This window comes from Triturus cristatus, chromosome 4_1 (assembly GCF_964204655.1).
Source record: "Triturus cristatus chromosome 4_1, aTriCri1.1, whole genome shotgun sequence".
Taxonomy (NCBI): Eukaryota; Metazoa; Chordata; class Amphibia; order Caudata; family Salamandridae; genus Triturus; species Triturus cristatus.
The window spans coordinates 442,231,385-442,256,901 of record NC_140585.1 but is presented as its reverse complement, the minus strand read 5'-3'; the positions used below and the strand labels follow the sequence as shown (position 1 = coordinate 442,256,901).

At 46.8% G+C, this 25,517-nt stretch overlaps 1 protein-coding gene across 2 annotated transcripts in view; it reads right to left on the bottom strand.

The window, feature by feature from the left end:
- DYRK4 (dual specificity tyrosine phosphorylation regulated kinase 4) overlaps positions 1–25,517 on the bottom strand; it is an 827,849-nt gene that overhangs the window by 113,444 nt on the left and 688,888 nt on the right. For both annotated transcript variants that reach the window (XM_085652599.1, XM_085652598.1), the window contains exon 11: positions 5,809–5,938. In XM_085652599.1, coding sequence (XP_085508725.1) covers positions 5,809–5,938 — 130 coding nt within the window. The remainder of the gene's footprint in view (positions 1–5,808; positions 5,939–25,517) is intronic.

The window sequence follows — 25,517 nt, the reverse complement described above, 5'->3', positions numbered from 1 at the left end:
TGGACTGGTTACATGTGGGCACGTGGACGCACGTGTGCACTTGTGTGAGGGCAGCAAGTGGCAGGCTCCATGGGGTTGCACATGTATGGACGTCAGTGTGCTTTACTGTCTTAGCTGTAGTGATACTCCATTATACTGCAATTGGAAAGGCTGCCTTAGGGCGCAGCTTGAATTCCATTGGGTCCACACACTTCAGAGTAGCACCAATGTAAGTTGTAAACCTGTGTGAAATGCAGAATTCTGCTAAGTCCAAAAGCATATATGTACCGCTTATGGGTCATCCAGGAATGCTATGTTTCTCTGGCTCAGCTCAGGACCAGAGCCAAGGCCTTTTGTGACCCTGCTGAGATAGGTAAATTATTTTTCTTCTCAACAGCAGAAACAAAGGACTCACGCATCAAAGCAAGCATTTGACAGTGCTTAGGTCAACTATCCAGAAGGAAGGGAATGGGTGAAATTGCTCTACATCAATCAGCCAGCTGTCATCCTGTGCTAGGCCACTCAACGAAGGAGGGAGTCCAGATCTCAGGATCCAGACCAGAGGGGAAGCTCCTTTGAAGATATGCTGGGGGAAGGCCCTGGCAGTGATGTCAGCGAGGGGTGGAACTAAGACCCCCAGAGCACATGTGGCAAGTGACTCCTGGGTGATGCCATCTTGAAGTATCCCACAAGCCTGTACAGGAAGGTTGAAACAGAGGTGGAGAGGTGAGGTGGCACCTCAGGTTAGGCCAGAGGTGCATACCTGCTGGCACCTCTCACCCCACCCTTAAAAGGTCTTGCGCAGGAGGGAGAGCTCTCATGGATGTGCTATTCTGGGACTGGAGGCTGATGCCATGGACAATTGGAAGGGGCAACCCCCTGACTGTGCCCTGGACTAAGGATTCTGTGTCTGATTGACCCCAGGACTAGTGGACCACTCCCCAGGACGCTCGTCCCCTTACACACCCTGAGGACCACTTTGGGGGAAAGACTAGGCTCTGCACATAGAGAAAGAGGCCCAGAGAAAAAAAGCAAAAGGCTGGCACAGGGAGCCAGTGAAACTAGCTCCCTGCAAAGTTCATCAACCTTTTAGGCCAGTAGGCCTAAAGAAGGTGCTCGGGTGGCAAAGGCTCGCATCAGGAGTAAAATTAGACCAGTATTAAGAACATTGGTCTCATGGGGCCTGAGTTATTGGCATTTGAAGTCTTGCGACCCTTGACCCCTGTCTCCTAGTGGCGAAGCACGTGGTGCTCCATCATCGTCTTCAGCGAGGCCAACGAGGTGGACCAGGGCCTGGGGACTGCCGCCAGGGAAGAAGAAGAAGACGGGGAGCGCCGGGAGCACCGTTGCACCCTAGCAAAGCTTCACGGGGCCCATAACCCCATCCCTTGGCCCCGGCGAAGAGATGGAGGTGGGGAGCGCCGTTGTGACCCCACAAGACTGCAAGGGGGGCCAGGCAACACCAATGTGGAGGGGTAGCACTTCCACGCTCCCCCATGTGGCCTGCTTACCCGACCACCCAGCATACGTCTGCCCGCAGGAGCAGAAAGACCAGAAGGTTGTGAGGGCTCCTGCAGCAGCATGCAAGTGTGCTGGCCGTGCAGGGGAGCAGGCGAAAGCAGCTGGAGGTGGGCGCCCCGAGCTGCTCTCCAACAACCAAGAGTCATGAAGGGTGCCCTGGTGGGACCAGGCACCCCAATGAAAGGAAGCCGCAGCATGTGGCCACGTGAAGAAGAAAAACAAAGAAGGAAAATGGACTGCCGCTTTTCCCGGCGCAGCGGGAGAGCCCGCTACTCTAATATGCACGGTCAAGCGCAAGCAGTGGCCTATAATGACCTGCAGGGTCCAGCATAATTTCTTAGCAAGAATCATTTGTTTTGGCTTTGTGGTGGTCCCAGGAGAGGCGTAACCACCAAAGGAGTACAAGAGATGTGGGGGAGCTGCAAGAGTAGCACAGCCTACCCCCAAGAGCAGTTGAAAATACCCCATCCTAATTTGGCTGGGATAGTAAAAACATTACCCCTCAAGGGTTTTGCCTTGTTTCAAAAACACTTCCTCTGCTGGAACCTTTTCTCTTTAGCGCCGAAATGATGTGCCCTCTGGGAGTGAAGATTATGTCTGCAGCCAGTTATGGCCTGAAAGTGTACAATATGAGTTTTCATGTTGAGAGAAACACTTTAGGAGTGAAAGTTGATCATTGCACATATGTGTATTTACAGGAATGATGTCCTTTAGGGACTCTGGTTAAAATGCAGTATTATACGTTGAAAGTTTTCAAAGTATATGCTGTAATCACCTTCTAGGTGACCGATTATAATTGCACCGTATTGTAATTATAAATGTGAATAAATTGCATTATTCGTGTTGACAGTTATGATGAGTTCACTGCACTCCAGTCATGCTTAGACATTGATTCTTGCAAATGCTTTCTTTGAATAATGAGAATAACAGCTGCTCATGATTAAAGTTTGTGGGCCAGATGTACGACCATGTCATTTTGCGAGTCGCAAATTGCGCTCAATTGTGAGTCACAATTTGTGACTCACAAAATGACATGTACAACAGTGTCAGAGACACTGGTAGCAATTCTCAATAAGGTCGTAAACTGCATGCCTCATGAATATTCATGAGGCACTCACAATTTGCGACCCCATTGAGAATGGCTGGCCCTCCGTGTCTGGGACTGCTTTTAAATAAAGCAGTTTTTTTTAAAATGCAGCTTGTTTTCCTTAAGAGAAAACAGGATGCATAAAAAAAAAAATGAAGCATTTTTGTTTTATTTTTTAAGGGCCGGTAGTGATCCCTGGGACCATTGTCTGCCCCTAAAATACAATTCCCCTGCATTTGCAAAGGGGAAGGGTTCCCCTGGGTACCCCTTCCCATTTGCAAATGCCTTACCACCCTCTTAAAGAGGGCGGTAAATTGCGAGTGTTTTGCGACCGCAGTTGCGATTGCAAAACATTCTTACATAGGGTAGCTCTTTGCAATTAGGAAGGGAGACCCTTGGAACGCCCCTTCCTAATTGCGAGTCACAAAACCTATTTAGCGAGCCGCAAATAAATTGTGACTTGCTAAATAGGGTTGTACACGGCCCTGTAGGTTTTTGCTTGTGCAAACGGGTCGCAAACTCGCATGCAAAAACAGGTCATACATCTGGCCCTGCATGTTTTATTGCAGTATTAGGACACTCAGTCATGATTATATGTAATTATTGCATGTATTCCCATGGTGAAATGTTTGTTGAAATAAGGAGGTGGACAGCCACTCGCTTTGGTGCCAGTATTAAGTGCTCTTTCTCCAAGTTATGGTCAACCAGGGGTATTTGGGGACAAGATCATGTTTAGACATGTGAGTTGTGGTGCTAGATCATTCCCCCCCCCCCCCCTCTTTAGGGAGGAGTAAGAATGTTTACGCAATGTCATCCAAAAGCCAGCTTGTGTAGATTTGTAAGTTGCTGCATAGTATTGAGTGGTGTGTGTGTTATAAATATAGTTTTCTTTTTTCAAAAGAAAAAGCACTGACTGTACAATCATATATTGAGTGTTAATATTGTATATCTGTGAATGGTGATTACTAGCCCACACGACCTCCCTTGAGTAGGCCTTGGACTGCTCTGCAGTGCTACCTTATGAGAGTCAAGCACTACAATGGGGTGTTTGATTCCTGGTGGAGCACAAATGTAGACCCATTACTTTTGCAGGTCACACAACTAATGACTCATTTTCTAACAAAAGGTGAATGGGCGTGTTGTGTGTGTGTTATAGAGAATGGTAAAGTGAAGCAGATGCAAGAAAAAGATGCAGGAAAAGAAAGTGAAAAGAGGGTTCAGAAAGGAAAAAGAGGAAGTCTGAAATTTGTAGATGGAAGATTTTGGAAAGATGTGGGTGCAAAAAAGTGTGTCTCCCAGAGAAGTGGCAGAGGAAAGTGGCGCAAAGAGGACAATAGGAATGATTACAGCCCTCTAAAGCCCACTACCCCATCCACAGGATTCAGAACTCAGTCTTATATTTTCAGAATTCAAACTATTTCATGTTTAATTATTCACAACAAAATCAATCTTGCAATTCATTTATCTGATTCTGGTAACAAGCGCTAGGTGGACTCATTTCATTTGGGTATTTATCTTTTTAATGATGTTACTGAGATCAACACAAGGTCACTTCAGCAATGACATAGAAGATTAATAGACCTGTGATGTAAGATCCCATGCAAATTGGAGGGGCCTCACATCGTCCCTTTCGCCCAGGGCCCCAAAAGTCCTAGGACCAGCCCTGAATACAGGAGCAGACTACCGGCATTTTTGGAGGTAATTTGTGTAAACTTGTGGCGTAGCATTTCTAGTGGACGTGATGAAGCAAAGGGAAATGAGTAGAGGTTGAATTAGGTGAAGCTCCCTTGGCTGTGAAGAGATTCGCAGAACCTTCTGGGCCTCCTGTTCATGGGCAGGGTTTCATAGCAGACCCACACTTGCTGTGACTCTTGAATCTCCCGCTCTCCAGGGGGAAATATGCTAATTCATAGGTTCCGGAAGCTCCTAACCTGCCAAGATGGTGGAAGGACAGATTGTTGAGTCTGTGACTAGCAGTGTATGTATGTGTGTTATCTCTTAGGACAACTACATATGGCCATTAATATATAGAGCATAAACATGTAAAATACACCACATCAGTTGGCTTTGCCAGGACTGGTTATGAATGTAGCATAAGGAAGGAATGAAGCAGACTCTTGCACTGTGTTGTATGCTCGTTCTATGAGGCAAACAACTTGCAGCGTTTTAAAAATAACCTATTTACTTGATAGGAAGGTGGCGTTTCCCATATTTACAAGGTGGCACTAAGCCACTTAACATGGCTCAACGCCACCTTGTAAATATGCCCCTTTCTGCTGCAGTCCTCTGCGGCAAAGGGACGTGCAATGGGTGTTGCTGTGGGCGGTCCACCGCAGCACCCATTGCTTTTTGACGCTGCCCCAGATTTACAAGGCTGAGGCAGCAGCAACAGTAGAACCCTTCTAACGCCATGGATTACTAGGTGCTAGAATGGTGATACGACGAGAAATGATCAGCTCTTTACATGCGCACTGCATTCTGTAGCACACATAGAAAGAGCAAATCACCATGAATTATTGTTTATGTGGGATGGTATCCCTTCCTGCACATGAACAATTGCCCCTGCAGCGCAGGCACCCTTGCAACATGGCGGCAAAGGTGCCTGTGCTGGGGCTAGGCAGCTTTTTGTGCACCAGTACTACAGAGGTGCGCATTATTTTTGTGAATATGGCACATCCCTGCATTTTAAAAATGTCAGAGAGCAGCGCGGCTGAATTTAGCACAGCTCCGCGCTCCAACATTTTTTTGTAAATATGCTCATCTGTTCTCCTCATTGATTACAACTACACCAAAAGCACACTTCCCCAGGGTACAGCTTTGCTGCACGCACCACTTAATCAAAGGTGACAGAAAGGATACCTTGCATATGTTTAAAACCGAAAAGCACCAATTGAATTTTAAATCATTACATGGTTGACAAACGGAGTACCTTTCCTTTGAGTTGGATAATAGAAGACAGCTAGTTTGTATAGCACTGGGATTTTAAAGAACTGAAATAGTCAAGGAGTTCAAAGGCCTAATTCAACACTTTCTCTCACCTTTTCTCCTGCTCCAGGTTGCATCTCTGCACCCAAGGCTTCAGAAGGATGATTCCGTAGACATATAATGCAAGATCACTAAAGCACACATTTTACAACCAATTGCAATTGTACCTCACATTATACATCAATAAAGACACCATATTGAAACACCTTAGAAAAGAAACCCATTGGCGAGCCTACCTTAGACAACTTTTAAGAAAATCCAAGAAAACTGCATCGCTGCTCTGCACCGTGATAGCTAGATCCTTGCTGCTCGGGCGGCGTTTCTTCCCCTTGCTGTTTGTAATACTCTTAGGAGTCCCTTTTGTATCTTTAAAATATAAACGGAACACGGGTAAAGGCTAGAGGGACCAACTCATTAATTACCCTAGTGTTTAAACTGCAATTTATACTTGAACCAACTTTAGAGCAATAATCATGGATCACCTTCTTGGGATCTGGCCCCTCCTCTTAATCTCCTAACAATGAACATACATGGACACCTATATACCTTAGGCAGGGCTTCTATCAAGGTATGGCTGCAGAGGTGTGTTTTCAAAATACTTCATGATTTGTTGTAATTTGTGTTATTCCTGACAGTGGGGGGAGCACACATTTGGGGGCCAGCGATCTACTTCCCAATTTGCTGACTTGCTGAAACCTAGGTTGCACCGTAATCCTTTGCTTTGGTATAGAAATGGATTTTTCTGGTTATTCATATTTTGATTCGCTGGGAGCCGTTTCATTCAAGCAGCACATCATGTCAGTGGAGCTATTAGAGAGCCTGGGGAACGTGGACAAGTTTCCTTAAGCCAAGGATCAGTTGTGAAAAGGCATTTTGTGTTTTCTGCAGCCACTGTAAGTAAGATGTGCTACTGAATTTTTCATTTGATTTTATTTCCTCAAATGCGCCCCCCAGCTTAACTTGGTAGCTTTGGTCGCCTCTTAATGTAGTAGCATTTTGTGGAATTCCGAGTGCACCCTGCTTGCTTGATCCAAGTTGGAGGCCACTGCTGGTTAGGTCGCCATGGCCCTGTTTTGGGTTGCACCATGTGGTGGAATGTTCTCTACTTGAGATCAGTGGAAAAGCACACAGCTAGACTGGATTGATAGCAGCATATTGCTGCCCTTCATAACCCTAGAAATCACACGTTTCAGTATGTATAATATTGAGATCAATTTAACCAGAATTGGAAATGGTCAAGTTCGGGGTACTTCAATGACCCAAAAAATTATGTTTTTGTTCCCTCAAATGGAGCTACCGCTCACTTTAGTTCATCCATGTTAAATTTCATGAGTGCCGTTATTGGTATATTCTTATTGTGCGAGCAATCAAACTGAAAAAGGACTTATTACATAATTTTACTTTACTCAACCATTATACAGTTTAAAGCACGGGCCAGGATCACCGTGTTCGTTTATTACACGTTTTTTTTAAAGATGTTGGCTATATTATCAAGTGAGTTATCGCCGCTTTAGCGGCACTTTCGTGCCACTAACGTGTTTTTTTAATCGCGCTGTTATCAAGCTGGAGCTAACAGGCGTTTATCGCCTGGCATGCCAGCGACATTTATCGCTAATGACATGCAAAGTAGGCGTTCCTTCCCAAAACTTCACGGAAAAAGTCGCTAACACAACATTGCACTATTATCAATGATGCCCCGGACCCGCGAAGCGACAAGAAAAGTCGCGCTAAGCCCCGTTAGCACCAGGAATTGAACACCAGATAAAAACATGACTTAAACTCGTGATGAATGGAGCTCCATAGGTAAGACTAGGCCAGAGCTCCATCAGAAGAGCCACAGACGCCATGGAGTTGGTGATCTTGCAGTTTAGGGGTCCACGAAGGACACGACAACCACTGCCAATGCCACCCCCCCAGGACCACCCCCGTGGCAGCAACAAAAATGACCGCGGGTACTGCACAGATGTCACAGGCGCAAGTCCAGCGGGGCATCCAGGATCTCATCATGGTAATCCTGGAAGTTGGGGGGCTTGAGGGGGATTGTTGATGAGTGCTGCATTTGGCCCTGAGTGCTCAAATCTGCATTTAACTGTTATTGTTTATCTTTTCTATGGTAGGTGGACTGATAGGCAATTTTTTCAAAGTCCACACTTGCGGGGGTAGTGTGCATTTTTTTATCGGTAAGAACGTATCGCTTGTTTCTGTCCGCTATCGCCGTTTTTCCTATCGCCATCTCGCAACGGTTAGCGGCAGTTTTCGCGGAAGCTATCGCCTTTTAGCGCCGTGTTGATTATAGAGCGATAACAGGGCGGAAGAAACAGGCGATATACGGCGATAGAAAAACTAGCGCTAAGCTAGGTTAGCATTAGGTATCGCCAGTACTTGATTATATGCCCTGTTATGTTTTTATTTTCCTTCACTAAACATGTATTTTTCTGTTAAGTATCAATCAATCAATACGTTTATTTAGGGGTTTGGAAACCCCATAGAACATACATAATCACAAGAACAGTACAATCAATATATGTTTTACAATCAAAAGTAAAACATAAAAAGAGTCAAGATATTGTGCAATATACAGATCCTATTTTAGCATATCATGTATAGAAGATTCAAAAACGTGCAAGGTATAAAGTGCATAATACAGTAGCATCAAGTCAGATCATTAAAAAAAAAAAAGAGGAAATTTGAAAATGTGTTCAAGTTGATTAAACTTGACCAATTAAAAAGTGGCAACTTGCATGAGTGCAACCCTTGCCTGTGGTCTCAGAGCATTATTGACAAGATAACTAACACTTGTCACACAGATCAGCCAGATGTGTCTTTTCCCAGCACATATAATCTAAAGAGCAGCTTTAAATGATTATTTACAGAGGACTGTAGTCTCTTTCTTAGCAGCCAAACTGCATGAAGGTACCTGCTCACAGAAAATACTACATGAGATTCAGTATTCGACCATAATACCCTAGAAGCAACTAATTATAAGTAGTGCCTAATTCCTAAATTAAGGCAAAGTGGTTTAAGCCACTTGCTTCTGGGTTTTTTGTACCGGGGACAGAAGAACAATAGATGTCCCCAATCGTCTCTGTTAGCCCTGCAGAACACACAAGGAGAATGGGCTGCTAGAGGCTTGTTCCAATTACTTGTAAATTGACCTCTCTGGAGAGTGCCCAACGCGTGAATCCATGCTTCTTCGCACTTTCCCTTAACGCCCAGCTTTGCATCTCTAATGAGATGCAAAGTGGGCGTTCCTCCCCAGAATAAAGTGAAAAATGTCGCTAAGCGTCATTTCTCCTATTATAAAGCCTCACGCAAAGCGGCAAGAAAAGTAGCGATAACCTCTGTTATCGCTACTTTCCTTCCGCCTGCTTTGAAACTGACATGATATCCTATGGAAGGTGGATATCATGTATGTATGTGTAGCCCTATCAGCAAGCTATCGCCAAAAGTTGTGCGATTATCGCTGGATTTCCAGCGATATTCGCACAGTTGGCAGCTTGCGCTCTGAATTTTATCGTTTTGGAGATAAGCGTTGCTGATAGCACGCTATCTCCGCGATAAAATTTAGAGTTGGCCGATAATTAGCGATAATTATCGCCGGCCCTTGCTGATATGCCCCTGCGTTCGTCCAGCCTCCAGCTGGATTGCCGCCCCACTGGGGAAGCACCAGTGCAACAATGGTGTGAATACAAGCTCCCATTCTGACTCCGGACAAAGGTACAACGCTCACCCTATGTATGTTTCCGTGATCCGGGGCTGATCCAGTCCCAAGTCTGCTCTTCGTTCTCTGGCCGCTCACAGCCAGGATTTCAAGCCAGGCACTGCAGCGTCCACAGTCACCTCCGAGCCACATTTGTCGAGAAACACAAGAGTTTATTAATTCCATATACATTAAGAATGACTAATACCTGATGCCAAAGCAATTCTTTTTATTCTTGGGGTCCTGATAATGTCAGAATTGTAACACTTGTAGGAGTGTGAATATTAGTTACGCTGTTACTGTAATTGACAGCGGGCAGTGCAGGCAGACGTGGCATTGACCTGGCCCGTCTTCTGAAAACAGCTGTGTTTGTTTGGGATCGCTGTACGTGTGGTTCAGTCATGATAATTAAATAGAGCTCTTATTGTAGTCCCTACCCCTTCCATTTCAATTTCACCTAACTGTCTGTTACTCGGCTTGTTGTGGTGTGGGTTGCTTGGTCCTACCTGAAACTAGAAGGACATGGCAATGCCATGCCTCATCATCTCTGCATTACACAGTACACAGTGTGAGGTCCATGGGAGGTGTACGGGCTAGGGTTGCATCATAGCTGATTTTTACACTATTTGTTTCATTTTTACAAATGAGGCATGTGCGCAGTGTCTCGCAGTGTGAAATCACCATCATTTAGAGTTAGGCCCAGGTAAGAATAGGGCATTTCTTAATGTCCGGAGGACCATTGCAGCTGGGGGTACCCCCCAGCGGAATTCACTGGTCGCGTACTGCTTTTACCTCGCTTAGGGGACGCGGCCAGCCGACATATGGTGCTGCCGTCCCAATAACTGGGGTGTCAGCGGGGCAAACACAAGGGGACATTATGTCACTAGAACATTTGTCATGCCCAGGGTGTTACTAAATCTCTACTTCAACGGAGCAGGAACCTGGCACCGCTGGGGATGCTCTGGGTTTGCGGGGGGCACCCCCCTGCCACCCTCCTACTGGGGAGCATGATGGGAGGGGCGAAGAAGGACTTAGTCAATCCTCAATGCTCGAACTTTACAGACAGCGCGCAATGCTTAAGCCAGACAGATTCCCGAAGCTGGTATGCCTAGGGGGTTTCATCACTGAGGGATCTGTGGGGGTATAATTCCCATAAGGGATGGTGGGAAGGGGCAGGAGTCACCCCTTGCCCATGGTCACGCGCTGGCAGCTAGGAGCACTCCTGTGCTCCAGGTTTAGCAATCAGAGAGGACTGTCCAAAGGTTAAGTAAACCCTTCTCGCCACAATAGCCAAAGCGGGCAGGCCCAGAATTGTGTAGAGGTGTAACTTTCCCGCAAGGGGCCGAATAGTTCTTGGTACATCTTCACAGGCCCAACGGGTCCTTTATTTCAGCAGACTCTATCCGACCCAGGATAGCGTCTAGGGCTTTGGGGACATAGATCGGGCCATCCACAACACCAGGAGCGATAGCTCACTGGTAGTCTGGTGCCTGTGGTTGTAAAGGATCTCACAGGACAAGGGTCTGAGTCCCGCTAGCGTTGCAAAGTGTCATAAGATGATGGCAAAATTTCAAACTCTTCTTTCTGCAGGGATGGTTCCCTTCTAGCTAGTTGCAGGAAGCCCTAGTCAGGAGAGGTTGCAGGTAAGACTATAGCGGGTTGGAGGGGGGCCCTGGCTGCGACGGTAAGCCGCCTCCAGGGCTGTGGCGGAGTTACAGGGCGATCTGGAAGCAGGCCGGTACAAAGGGTACCTCTGCGCGGCACCATTGGGGGTGCCTGAGCCAAAACCGAGGAGCCTCATGGGAGGGTCCCGGAAGCCGCGTCGGCACCCCGCTAGTCCTGCGGGCGGTTGTGGGCCTGAACAACCGGGGGCTTGCTAAGCGACGCTCCGCCCTGATAGGGGGGCGTTAGTAGAAGTTACCAACGGCAAGTGATCGTAGAAAGAATCACATGGATGGCAGCATCAGCGGGCATCGCTCCCGCACTGCCCGGCTCATCAGGCGGGCAGGCGACCCAGTTGGTTGCCTGCCCTTGATCGCCCGTAAAATAACCCACCCATTACATATTCTGGAATTATGTAATAAACCTGCAGCATTGTTACCCAACACCAACTGTCTTGTGTGTGTCATTTGGGTAACCTACCATGGGGGAGGGGGGACAGCGGGGTGCCCCTGGGGGTACTATGCCGCTGACCGCGGCCCCCGCAGGGGGCCAATCAGCGGTCGGCGCCTTAGTGCCCCCGGGGCACCGGTCACCCCTCCCCACCCCCTCACACAAGGAGGGGGCGGGGACGCCGACCGGAGCCCCCCTCCTCGGGTTGGCCGGAAGTGACGCGCAATGCGTATCACTTCCTGGCCCTGGTGTGAGGGGGAGGCTATTTAGCCTTCCCCCACCCTCCTGGCGACCTCTTTGTCGCCCACCTCGCCACATCCCTCCCTACCACTTACCTGGCATAGGCGTTGGGTGGGGGGGTTTTCTGAGCGTGGTAATGTTTTCTTTTTTCGTTGCAGGCGGAGTTACAGGGCGATCTGGAAGCAGGCCGGTACAAAGGGTACCTCTGCGCGGCACCATTGGGGGTGCCTGAGCCAAAACCGAGGAGCCTCATGGGAGGGTCCCGGAAGCCGTGTCGGCGCCCCGCTAGTCCTGCGGGCGGTTGTGGGCCTGAACAACCGGGGGCTTGCTAAGCGACGCTCCGCCCCAATAGGGGGGCGTGAGTAGAAGTTACCAACGGCACGTGATCGTAGAAAGAATCACATGGATGGCAGCATCAGCGGGCATCGCCCCCGCACTGCCCGGCTCATCAGGCGGGCAGGCGACCCAGTTGGTTGCATGCCCTTGGATCGCCCGTAAGATAACCCACCCATTACATATTCTGGAATTATGTAATAAACCTGCAGCATTGTTACCCAACACCAACTGTCTTGTGTGTGTCATTTGGGTAACCTACCATGGGGGAGGGGGGACAGAGGGGTGCCCCTGGGGGTACTATGACAGCGGGCAGTGCAGGCAGACGTGGCACTGACCTGGCCTGTCTTATGAAAACAGCTGTGTTTGTTTGGGATCGCTGTACGTGTGGTTCAGCCATGATACTTAAACAGAGCTCTTATTGTAGTCCCGACCCCTTCCATTTCAAGTTCACCGAACTGTCTGTTACTCGGCTTGTTGTGGTGTGGGTTGCTTGGTCCTACCTGAAACTAGAAGGACATGGCAATGCCATGCCTCGTCATCTCTGCGTTACACAGTACACAGTGTGAGGTCCATGGGAGGTGTACGGGCTAGGGTTGCATCATAGCTGATTTTTACACTATTTGTTTCATTTTTACAAATGAGGCATGTGCGCAGTGTCTCGCAGTTTAACGTATATGACAACATGAAAGTGCGCTGTAGTCGAAAACCAGTATACACCATTGCCCACATCATTTGTGGAGTATGTCTGAGAGCTTTGGAAATACAGGCTGAAATCACGTGTGCAACTCTTTTTTCCATCATGCACTGGTTGGAAAATGGGCAATGCTAGCCTTCACAGCCCGTGGCATGCACTGCCTTTGTTTGTGTCCTTGCTGGTGGTGCATGGGGATTGCAGGAGCCTTCCTCTCCTGTTGCTGCTGTACGGTTCTCAGTGCACTGCATCTCAGCTGAGGTATTGATTCTCGAGCACTGACAGTGTAAATATACAATGCAGCGCATTTAAGACGACCATCTTTGCTTCGAACATGGCTTCCGGGCTACAGCTGCTCTTTGCCTCAGGGGCCCAGGAGATCACGGTGCTGCGGGACACCTTGAAGTGCTTCGTGCACTGTGAGTTGGAGTCACAGAGCTATGGGTGTTTGGGGATAGGTTGAGTGGCCCATTCTCCCCCGGCAGTGTTGGTGCTTTCACTTTTGGGAGTTTGCAACCCCTTATGTATTTTGTGACCCTTGCAGTAGATGTTGTAGCACGCAGGATAATGTGATGCATGTCTAAATGCTTACAAGGTTCCAAAAGCGAGGCCTATTGCCTATGCCAAAGCTTGTTTTGCATCTTTATAACACAGCAAAGGCACCGTGCAGCAAAGATGCCATTACTTAGTTCGATTGGATCGACCACGCAGTTGATTTATCTAGGGTAATGCCAAGGTAGTAACATTTTTCCTCCTTCTGTAAAATAACTCCTTTCCTGCTAAAACCACCTCTGAATGTTTTATGAGGGTTGAAGATCATGTACTTGGTTTGTGATGAACTGACTTCTAAACCCCTCGTCACAAAAAAACATAAATTTGTTTAAAAGGTTTTGTAAGCCCATGGAATGCGAGAGATTAGTAATATATGATCAGCAAATAGAAGTACTGGTATGGAGCTTCCATTGAGTCTGGGGCAGGCATACGTGCAATCATTCAAGTATCTAAGTGCATCATTAATAAAAAGTGAAAATAAAGTCGGATCTAAAACACATCCTTGATGGACTCTTAGATCGATCGGAATAGGATTGGTTTGCTCCCCACCTTACTCCTCACCTCACTTGAACATAATTAGATTCATGTAGTCTTAATATAATATTCAGCAAATCAGGGCTCATTCATATCTGGCCTAGAACGGTCCACAGTTTATCCCTAGTAATTAAAGCAAACACCATTTTACGGTTGAAAAAGGCCACTTAAGGATGATCTTTAGTTAACTCAAGATGTTATCACTATAGTAGGGTAAACCAGAATATCTGATCAACTGTACTGATCGTTAGTCTGAAGCCTGGTGTTAAGGGAGATAGAATGTTAATATAGCTTTACAGCCTGCCGTAGCGGGCTATACCGGCTATTAAAGGCCCGCTGCAGCGTTAAAGGCCCCAGCCGAAGGCGAGGGACTTTAACAAAGCAGCGGGACTTTAATTGCCGGTATAGCCCTGCTACGAAGGGCTATAAGGCTATTAGAACATTCTGCCACTAGAGGGCAGAATGTTCTAACAAATAAAACAAAGCCTTCAGGGAGAGCGAGGGGATTGAAATCCCCGCCGGCTCCCTGAAGCCTTTGTTTACAGCCAGAGCTGTGAACAAAGAAACATTGGACTGTAGGAGCTCCGGGCTTATACCAGCCATTATAAGCCCGGAGCACTCCATTGTTTTCAATGGAGCTGCCAACATTCCAATGTTCTAATATAGCCTTATAGCCCGCCGTAGCGGGCTATACCGGCTATTAAAGGCCCGCTGCAGCGTTAAAGGCCCGAGCCGAAGGCAAGGGACTTTAACAAAAGCAGCGGGACTTTAATAGCGGTATAGCCCTGCTACGAAGGGCTATAAGGCTATTAGAACATTCTGCCACTAGAGGGCAGAATGTTCTAACAAATTAAACAAAGGCTTCTCGAAGCTCGAGGGGATTTAAATCCCCTCGAACTTCGAGAGGCTTTTGTAAAACATTGGTATGTTGCTCTGCGGGCCTTTACCGGCACGTAGAAGCATGGAGCACTCCATTGTCTACAATGGAATGCTCCACATTCCAATGTTCTAATATCAGTTATCCATTGCTGTACATTATCCAGAACCGGGTGACTAAACATCCTCTGTAGATTTTCTATTAGAGTGGTGGTTCTCAGGGATATTTCTGCCCCTCTTTATATACACAGGTATAACTGCAGCACTTCGCTATGTATCAGGGATATCATCACCCCCATTATCTTTTTTTGACCGTGTATTGATTTAAGGGACCCAGAGCTTTTGCTCAGATCGGTAACGATCGCCCGGGATTTCATCTGGAGCCAGGGATTTCCCAGGTCTAAATCGATTAAAAGCTCTGCGGGTAAGTGTAAAAAGCAGAGCAGAATCTTTTAGGCCATCCCCAATAATTGCTAAAGTTGAACTGGCCTTAGGCAAAGCTATTGTATCAATAGAAGGTGCTAAATATCATATACACGGGCACTGGTGATAGGATGCTTGTTACTTCAATCAAAGAATTAGGTACTCTAAATGAAGGTATAGTTTGTGCTGATTATGAATCTTAAGTGATCAAATATATAAATGTGTTCACATATGGATATTTAGCAGGCGTTGTTGAAAATTTAGCTCTTGTACAATGAACTCTCATAACTTCAGGTGGATCTTTTTCAACCCCGGTGAACAGATCTTAATACAAAAACTAATTCATCTGGAAATCGTGATTTTCGTATCGCTTTTCCTTTTTTGGGTCATGTCTAACCAATGACAGTTGGTTATCTGACCTAATGTCCTTAATATGGTTTATGTAATAATTTATGTCCTTTCTAGGCTCTAATCTTTGTAAACTCTCTTCTTAGTTAGAAGGATATGGAGGACTATAAAATGTCAGTGGTGGAATGGGTGTCTTAAATAAAATGAAGACACCATAATAGGCAGTAAAGCAGCCTAAAAGGAGAGACTAATAGAAAGGGGTTAAATCTTGCTAACACGTCAAGCTGAAGTGGTGGCTAATAAGAAAACAGTTTTAAAAGTTAGTAATCTCAATTGACAGTTGTTTAAGCATTCAAAACAAGTTTAAAAAAGAAATGTCTGAGCTATTACAATCCCATTGTGGCATAACAAAAGGTATTGACATTGGATACATATTGGACATACCTTTCAGAAATCTTGTAAACACCACCGGAGGTTTGAACAGGGAAGGTTGACCTGGTGGACAATAATAATAATAATAATATGGCCATTTATAAAGCGCAAAACAGCTACCTCCTGAAGGAGGTGTCCCGGCGCTAGGAAACTTAATGAGATTGAAAGATAACCCTGCACAGTGGCTACTGCATAGCCTTGTTGTACTATGGACCGGACAAAATCTAAGTGCATTGTAGAGGGATGCTTCCAGAGGATCTATCCCTAAACCAGTACATAAGGAAACAAATGTGTTCCATCTCCCGAATATACAGAGTTTGTAGAAGGTGACATGTAAAAAAGTGATACATCCACCACTTTCAGTGGTAGCTGAATAGTGCGCAGATTGCTACGCTCAATCTCCATGAATGAAAGTGTATGTCTTCCAGATTTAGATAAAATATTGTGTCTGAGCAGTAGACAAATAGGGGCTGTTTCTGGGAAATGCTGGATGTCTGGGTACCACACCCTCCTCGGCCAATATGGGGCAATTACAATGCTGGAGGAATCAAGTGCATGGAGGAAAATGAGTGGTACATTTGGAATTTCCAATTCAGCTGAAACGCACTCCCCAATGCTCCCTGCAGCAGTTATGGAAGTGCTCAGAGCGTGCATCAATGAGTGTTGCTCTGAGTTGAGAATAGGTCCACCTGAAGTGTGCCCCAAAGAGTGAAGAGGTCTTGGACTACCTCTGGGTGACAATGCCATTTCTGGTTGGCCAGATGATGCCGACTGAGGCTGTCGGCTCTGGTGTTCAAGGGACCTGTCAAATGATTTGCTACCAACTACAGACTGTGTTGATGCACCCATTTCCGTTGCCTCAGGGGTCCTCAACAGACAGTCTGCGATACCACACCCCCTTGCTTGTTTAGGTATTACATGGCAGTAATGTTTTTAGTCAAGATCTGGAACAAATGATTTCGAAAGGAAGAGAGAAATACCCGGAGCACCAACCGGATAGCCCTCAATTCAAGCAGATCAGTAGACCAAAGGCCTCTGATTTCCAGTTCCTTCAGATGTACACCCCACTCGAAGGTCGAAGCATTCATTGCCACTATGTACATCACAGAAGAGGTCTTCCTCCAATGAGGTTTTCCTCTTTTCCTCACCAGCTTAACTCCACTACTGCATCCCCGAAAAACATAATGGTTTCCATCAAGTCTCGCTCATGTTGGAACCACTGTCTGTGGAGGCACCACTGAAGAGCCCTCATGGGCCAGTGAGCATGAGTGAGCAGGAAGATGGAAGAAGCCAACAGGCCGAGCACACAAAGCACCTTCAGGACTGGTACTTGAGCCCCCATATTCAATACTGCCCCAATGAACAGTAGGTGTTGGTATGGGGTCTAGGTGAGATTTGGGATGATTGATTGAAAATCCCAAGTCGTACAGAGGGAAGCTGTTGAGAGGAGATGGCACAACACCAACTCCGGTGAACTGGATTTCATTAACAGTCATCCAGATAGGGGTATGTTGCTATCCCCTGTGGTCTGAGAAGTGCCGTTACGACAGTCAACTTTGTGAAGACTCGATCTACCGAAGCCAACCCAAAAGGAAGCGCTATAAATTGATAATGAAGAGAACATACTACAAAACAAGTACTTCCTGTAGGCTTGCAGGATCCGAATATGAAAATGTGCCTCCTACAGGTCTATTAACACCATTAAGTCTTTGGCTTCCAATGCCATTAATACCTGAGGGAGGGGGATCAACAGGGTGGGTGCTGGCAGAAGGGTTGGATTTGACCCTTTTCTGCGATCTGAACGGTCTGAAAGACCTAACGGTGTGAAGCAATAACTTCCAGACCTATAGAAAAAGAGATATTCTTCCCCCCACCAGCACTACATGCTTCTTCACTGTTGTACTATGGCTGCTTCACTGCTGGTTCTGTGTAAAGTGAAGAGGAAGAAATCAGTTGGGCAAGCCTTTCTAATAGAAAAATGCATTTTCACCCATTGCCTCCAACCTTTTGATTCTTTATCCGGTGGAGCTGTCAGAAATACACTGTGTTTGAACCACCAAACTTTCTGGTGATGGGTGAGTCGATAAGAAAACCAGATCACCCAGAGCTGATCTATATGTACTGCAATAGCTGTGTGAACAGCTGTTGATTGTTTAGATCATGGCTCTTTCTGTATTTCCATCAATGCTCCATAAAATGGAAGCAGTGGTTCGCTGGTGGAAGAAGTCACCTGCAAAACATCCATTAGGATGTTTTGTTGGTAGTCTAGGATTGGTAGTGGTAATTTCAGGACTTCTTCCACTTTTCTCAGTCTTCAGTGGAATGAAGTCATCTCAGGTGGAGGCCGACCTGGCAATGATGTAACATCAATGTCAGGAGACGTGTCTAGACCACTTGCCTCCTGAAGCACCATTGTATTAGGTGATTGATCGGCATCCTCGTCTGCTCAGGGGCGTAGCTAGAGCCCGTGGCGCCCGGGGCCATCCCACAGACTGCCGCCCATGGCATCCGCAGCCCCATGACCGTGCGAGGCCAAGTCTCGACTCGAATTTCGAATCTCACCCCACTGTCAAACCTCAGGCACAAATATTTCTCACATGTATCACCGGAATGCCGGCTCCACACCAGTCCACCAACCAGTGCAAGCAAGTGTCAACCATCTGAACTCGCAGCCGCAGAGGGCCGCGCATAGCACTCCGGGGTCACTCGCCCAACCATACCGGTGTGATTCTTCCTAATACCTCCAAACATATCCGTCAGCCTACCTGACTGTGATCGGCACGCGCGTCCCACAGGCTCTCCCGAGGCCTGCCCAGCAACGTCAGCTGACTCCAATGAATCCACAGTATAGGCCCAAGGTAATCGAGATCCGTGCCAGGGACTCCCACATCCCGCCACAGTCTGGGCTCATCTCTCACCGCCCCGACCCATGTGCCGAACAGCCTATGTCTCACCCCACCATCCACACAGAACAATTCCACAGGTGGGCACAGCCACGCTCAAATCCTGCTCACCACAGCATTCAACACACCCAATGCAATGTGTCCCCTTCCCACACATCGGTCTGAGTCTCAACTGCTCCGCTATCCCAGCAAGTGTGTCACTGCGTGGCAGCCACGCCGGCATAGCAGCTAAGGTTTCAGATTGCTGTGTGACATTTTTTTAATTGCAGTGCAATTATGAGTGACATTTCAACCACTATGAGTGACAATTTTTCGTGAGCAAAACCTAGCAATGAAGTCCATGGAAATGAATAAACAATACAAATTATACCCTTTTGAGCTGTGAGAAACTCGAAAAAGATCTTTAAACTTCTGCAGTGCACTTCCTATTGATCACAGCGCATCTGCTTTCCATAACTAGGTGCATTTTGTACTGTGGATATTGTATGTGCATTCATTCTGATAGGAAAAGACAAAACTATTAATCTCAGCATGCAAAGTGTTTAGGATTAACAAGTCAGGTTTCACAGTGTTACAATTCACATGAAACACACAACAGGAAGCAGCTATGGATGGGCCACATTATCGTACTTGGTGTTAAGTGACATTCAGAGACACCCTCTGACAAAAATGTAATTTAAAGCCTTCTCCCCACCACAATAATAAGAAGCTCCAACCAGGCTTGGACTGGCCCAAAAGCAGCAGCAAATGCTGCTCAGTGTGCACATTCACCCTCCTGCCATTAAGAAGAACCTGAGCCTGACCAGGGTTGGACTGGCCTGTTTGGATTATTGCCTTCACTATTGCTCACTGTTACTGCAGTAGATCCCAGGTAGGTCCTACTGTACCAGTCACTATAGAGTTACCACTAATCTGTTGTTTTTACTGGCATGATCCGTATTGTATTGTCCTGGCTCGGGGTCATACAAAAAGCCGAGATTTTTTCCCTCATCAGTGCATACTTTTAAGTGTTTTGAAGCTGCGAAGTTAAACATAACTGTCTCATAATTAAAGTAAATAAAGACAAAGCCCATAGTAACATGTATAAACTTTATGAAGACAATGGTTTTTTTTATAATTTTGTCATGCTTGAGCTTTAAATCAACATAAACAAATTACCAGTATGGCAGTATTTAGCAACCTTACCAGAGAGTGGGAAACGCTGAATGTGCCAGAATGGCTCCAGTGCTGCTCTCCGTGTTTTCTCAATGTAGTGCTGCTGGCGTCAATAGCAAGGCAGGGGCACTGGAAGGGGCTCTCTCTCGGGGCACAAGGCAGTCGCAAGGCGACCAGCCGCAAGGCAGACATTGGTCAAGTTTTTCCCAAGTTAGTAGCCTCAGTGGTGCTACAGGGAGAGGCTCTCTTGACCCTGGGGCAGAGGCGTCAGAGTGCGCAGCACAGACTGCTGATGGCCTGCAACATTGGTATCTGGTGCTCAGCTCAGTCCAGCCAGCCCAATGTAGTCTGTGTGAAATCAAGCCAGGCCTGGTTCGTCACTAGCATCCATAAGGTATATAACTAGAATGAGCTAAAATTGTTACTGACACCCCACAGCACCATGCTGGTATCTGCCGAGTGCAGTACAGCACTAGTGTCTGGAGAGCACATCACTAACGCATGTAGTGCACAATACTTCACTAGCATCAGTGCAATATGCTGATGGCACCTGTACTGTTCAGTACATCACTACATCACTATCATGTGCAGGGCTTGCTTTTTGTGTATATATTATATATGTCGTTACTAGTCTCTGGAACATGTGGCTGACATTTGCCAATCACATAATTAGCATGTTTAAAACATGCGTCTGAAACATATAAAAACCGCAAAGAATGGCATATAAATAAGAGACGTGGAGCGAGTCACTAGCACCAGCCCAATGTTATCAGATCAGACACTGTGCGTGCCCCTCGCAGCGGCGCTGACACAAGTTATAATAAACTGTGTACAGCAAAGTCAGTAACGGCTCTGCACGCATTGGCCAAAGTAACACACACTTAATGAACTGTTCAGACTGTCTGCTTGCCGCACAGGGCTTCGAATAGTGGCTGCACAGCTGCAGCACACTGAATAATGCACTCGCCAGTCTTCTCCCAGACTGAGTCACTGACCCGTCCCCAGAGGCGCAACTAGAGCCAAATTTCGGGGGGGGCTGAGCAAAAATTTCGGGGGGGGGGGGCTGAGCAAAAATTTCGGGGGGGGGCTGAACTTTAAGCAATAGGCAGAGTGGAGCTGCAGGGGCGCTTAGAAGGGGTGAAACAACCGCAAGGCCTCATTAACATGCAAATGGTCTTTTAAAGACCTGTGAAGTGCTCGGGTGCGGCTGCTTTTTTTGCCCGGGAAGGTGTCTCATCCCGGGCTGCCACACACGACGGGGGGGGGGGGCTGAAGCCCTGTGAGTCCAATGGGTGTTGCGCGCCTGCCCGTCCCCCACCTGGCCGCACCACTTTGTGCCCGCGTTCATCATCACCACGATGTTGATGCCACTGATGCGCGGCGGCCGTGAGTGTCTCTGTGACAGAAATGAATCAGTCACTGACACTGGTCTTGATCTGGTCGCCCTTCTGGCAGCGCCGGGGGGTTTCATAAATGTATTCTATTGTGCAGTCAGCAGCGCACCGAGGACTGTCACTTGAGTTGACTCAGACTCAGATTTAAGTTCCCCACCGAATCTGACCTACCTCACTTCCTCTTCCTTCAGGTCTTGACGAGGCACTACGGCGGTCACATCCGGATTGTTATCCCGGGCCCCCTAGTCAGTCTCAGTGTGGTAGTGTGTCTGAAAGCCGCGCGGCGCCGCAGGCCGCAGGAAATATGGTCCCGGGCATATTTGCTACATTGTAGCACACTCAGCCTGCTCCAGCGCAGAGGGCACATATTTAAATCTTAATTTACTGCGGGAAGCAGCAGAGCTGGCATACATCATGGAACTGTTGTGAAAAATAACACGCACTTGATTCAGAAAACTCGCACCAAGCTTGTGCCTACAGCGACATGCTGGGAAGGAAGCCAGAAGCTATGCTTCCGAATGCCGCTCCTGCCGCCATTTACAGTATGCACAGTGTAAAATAAAGTCGACCTTCCTGCACATAATACCGCTCCCGCTGCACTTTCCCGCGCAGGCCTTTTGCGCAGCCTCCACTGCGGGGTAGTTTGCTGCTGCATTAAAGCGTGGCTGCCTCCTGCACGCCCGAGAGACCGCTGCATCGCTGAGTTCCTGTCTTTTCAATATTGTCAGGCGCTCGGGGAGGCAGGAAGGCATGGATGGAAAATAATGTATTAATCCGCATTCCTTCATTATTATTTCAAATTAATTTCCTGTTTAGCTGCAGTAAAGCCAGAGGCATAGCTACACTGACTGACAGTAGTGTCAGTGAGTGTCCCCAAGTAAACTACAAAGGCCGCCGCCCCCAAAATAGTGCCGCCTGGGGCGGACCGCCCCCCCCTAGCTACGCCACTGCGTCTGCTTCTCTGATCATCTAAATCTATGTCCTAACACCATAGTTCTTCAAATAATCTTGAAGCTTGCCTCCTGGTTCTGTTTCTTTTCGCACCTAGAAAAGTGTCTGACATCACTTGCGGAGTTGTACAGGGGCAGATAATGGGGAAATATGTGGCACCAGATCATAATGTTTTTGAGGTGGAGAGCTGACTGGTTCCATCAACGTTGGTGCAGAACTTAGCACCAAATTCATCAGAGTTGGTGTGTTAAGTGGCACCCCAAACTAGGAAAGAACCCGTTTGGTGCCAAGGGCAGTGGTAGTGGTACTATCCACATAAGGTCTAATTATTTGTACCAAAGGGGACAAATGCTCTCCTAAATATATCCATCATAACTTGGATAGGAGAGGATGTGGCCTAACAACTAGAGGGGTCGACTTCAAAGCTGGGGAACCGCGTTCGTGTTTAGGCAGGGATCAGTCTCTGATTCTGGCCAAATCACATAATGTCCCTGTGCCTAACAAAATTGAATGTGTCCGTCTGTAATGCAACTGGTGCTCATGTTAAGCGTTCCAATGCCTTTGGTTCGAGTTCCCGCTATACAAAACTCCAATATAAAAAAAACCCTTGCTCACAGGTAGATGAATCTGCTCCTTGTACCGTAGGCTTTGGATAAACAGGTACTGATGCCGTTGGAGGCAGAGTAGAAGAATGTTACTTAATGGCATTTGCTTTGGAACCGTCAGCGTCAGAGAAATTTTCACCAGTTGCGCATATAAAGTAAGCAGAGCTGAATGTGACTTACCTGTGTTTTTATTAGTCAACTAGGAAAATAAACTGAATGTTTTTTCTTCTTGTTATGTCTGCTTTTCTTAAGAAAACTTGGTGGATGTAGACTACCTTGAAGGAGATCTTGATCTCTGTCTCGACCACAACTCGGATGGCCTTCCTCAGAACGAGCCACTAAAAGCTTGGCTCCACGTTCTTTGATGGCTTTCGAGTGCATCCGACGACAGAGGTCACACAACAAAATGTCATGTCTATAGGCAAGACCCTATAAACAGTTATGGTGCTGATCCATAATAGACATATGTCCATCAGATAGTGCTTAAACCCCGACCTTTTAGGGGAAAATATCCCTATCGGTTGTAAATTCAGATTTTGTGGGAAATCTTACAGAGAGTGTGAAGTTCAAGACTGCATTGGTAGGCCCAGAAAAAATGCAACTACCGTAATGAGGACGGTCTTGAGGCTATATGACTCCCTTGACATTATCACGACTCCACATCTGATGTCACAAAAGAGTCACCTCCGTCTAAAGGATTTCAGATAGTTACTAAAGAAGTTTCCAGATCCTGCCTGCACCTGCTATTCAAAGGTATGGAATATGCAGATAGAATTATCTATCAGAAAATGTTACTCCTTGCAGAAGGTACGCCACGCAGTAGCTGAAAGAAGGCAGAGGGGCACAGCGGAGAGGCTGGGGAATTACCAGGATGTTTGACAATTCGCAGTCCCTGTACAAGTGGTTCAACTATGAGGAGAAGCAGTTCACCCGGCCAGCAGAGAGTTAAGAGGCAGGGTGTTGTTTCAGTGTGAAGTCTTTGAATGCGTGATGTTACCAATGTGTGAGGGCTGACGGGAAGAGAAAATGTTGCTTGTCACCAAAGACAGAGGTCTATGATAGTATGCAGGGAAGGAGCAGTATGCCACAGAAGTGTGAGAACTGTGATAGTGTGCGGCATATCAACACAATTTGAAGAAAGTACCGCCATCTAGGTAAGGGACAGTGTGTCACAAAGAAGTGTTACCTGGTGTGCAGAGAAAGGGTAGCATGCCACTTCTGTGTCCAATGATTCGGATGCACCTTATGAAAAAGGTATGATCAGGGCTACAATACCATGCAGGAGACGTCACCAAAGTGCAAAGAAGGCCCTTCCATATAAGAAAGATGCTGCATGACACCAAAGGGTGAAGGGTAGGCTTGAATACAGATAAAGGACAGCATGTTCACCAAAGAGAGAGGGATATGCTTGTACATTTCAACATACAGGGAATAGTTAGTATGTCACGAAGGTATAAGGGCATGCTAAGACTGCGTCTGAACTGGGGTTGCAAAGTGAGCTAAAGAACGATGATGGATTCAACCCAGATCTGTGACTGGGCGTGAGTGTCTGAAAGGTTTCAGCGCTCCGTCCATCATCTCCGTGTGTTTAAAAATGAGGAAAATGCCTACAATGCAACCACGAATTAGGCCTATTTCTTCATACTGTTAGGTAGCAACACGTCACCAGTTGTGTGAGGACAATGCTTGATTAGAGTTAATGGCCTGTATGTCACCATGTTGTGAGATGAGTGCTTGTATTAAGATAAGGAGTTACCACGTCTGACAACTATGACTGTACAGGGAAGGACAGCACATCAGCAATGTGTGTGGTTGATGCTTAGATGTGGATTTGGTGTAGCAGGGCAGCCAATTGCAAGTAGTGCTGCAGGCAGGATGCATCACGTGAACAAGGTGGGCTGAATTTGCTTGCATACAGATAAGGCTTTAGGTATGAACATCCTGTAAACCCATAGGAGCCTGGGAATTTGCTCATACAACTACATATATGAATGTAAGGAGCAGCATGACGTTATCATGGTGTGACAGATATTTTTCCTCTCGCGCAAGGGGCAGTATGTTAATAATGTGTGAACACTGTGTTTGTGTACTGGTGAGCAGAAAGCATGTAATCTATGTGCAAGATTATGGCTCCATGAAAATAAAGGGCGGCACATTACCTTTGTATAAGGTTTATTCTTGCATCGAGGTAATGGATCCACACTCCTTTCATGCATATACTCCTCAAACATTCTCGTATAAGTAGGAGAAGTAGCCAGTCCCTCTGGGAGCTAACAAGGTGATGTTTGCTGCTCTGTCCAGGACAGTGTCATGCTAGCATGTTTGATAACATCCTGCCATGCCACAGTATGCAACTGCATTAGCAAAGCTAGTATATCGGTCTACTGTTTTCATTTATCAGCTAGACCATGGCGTATGTTGTCCTACTTTCTTATTTTTCCTCAATTTGGGAAAATTAATAGATCTGCCTTATAATTGAAAGTGCAAGCCAGACTCCTGAGAATTGCCAATGCTTGTTCTATTCATCCATTATAGAGCAGACGGCTCCTTGTACCACAGACTGCGCTAGCATGTGGAAAGCACACTGTGGGGTGGTGTCACTTGTTGACCAGTTCTTGCCATGCTGTGGTGCAGGGTTCAGATCTCCGGTGAAGGATTTCACAAGTACATCATGTCTGGAGCCCTGCTGTTAG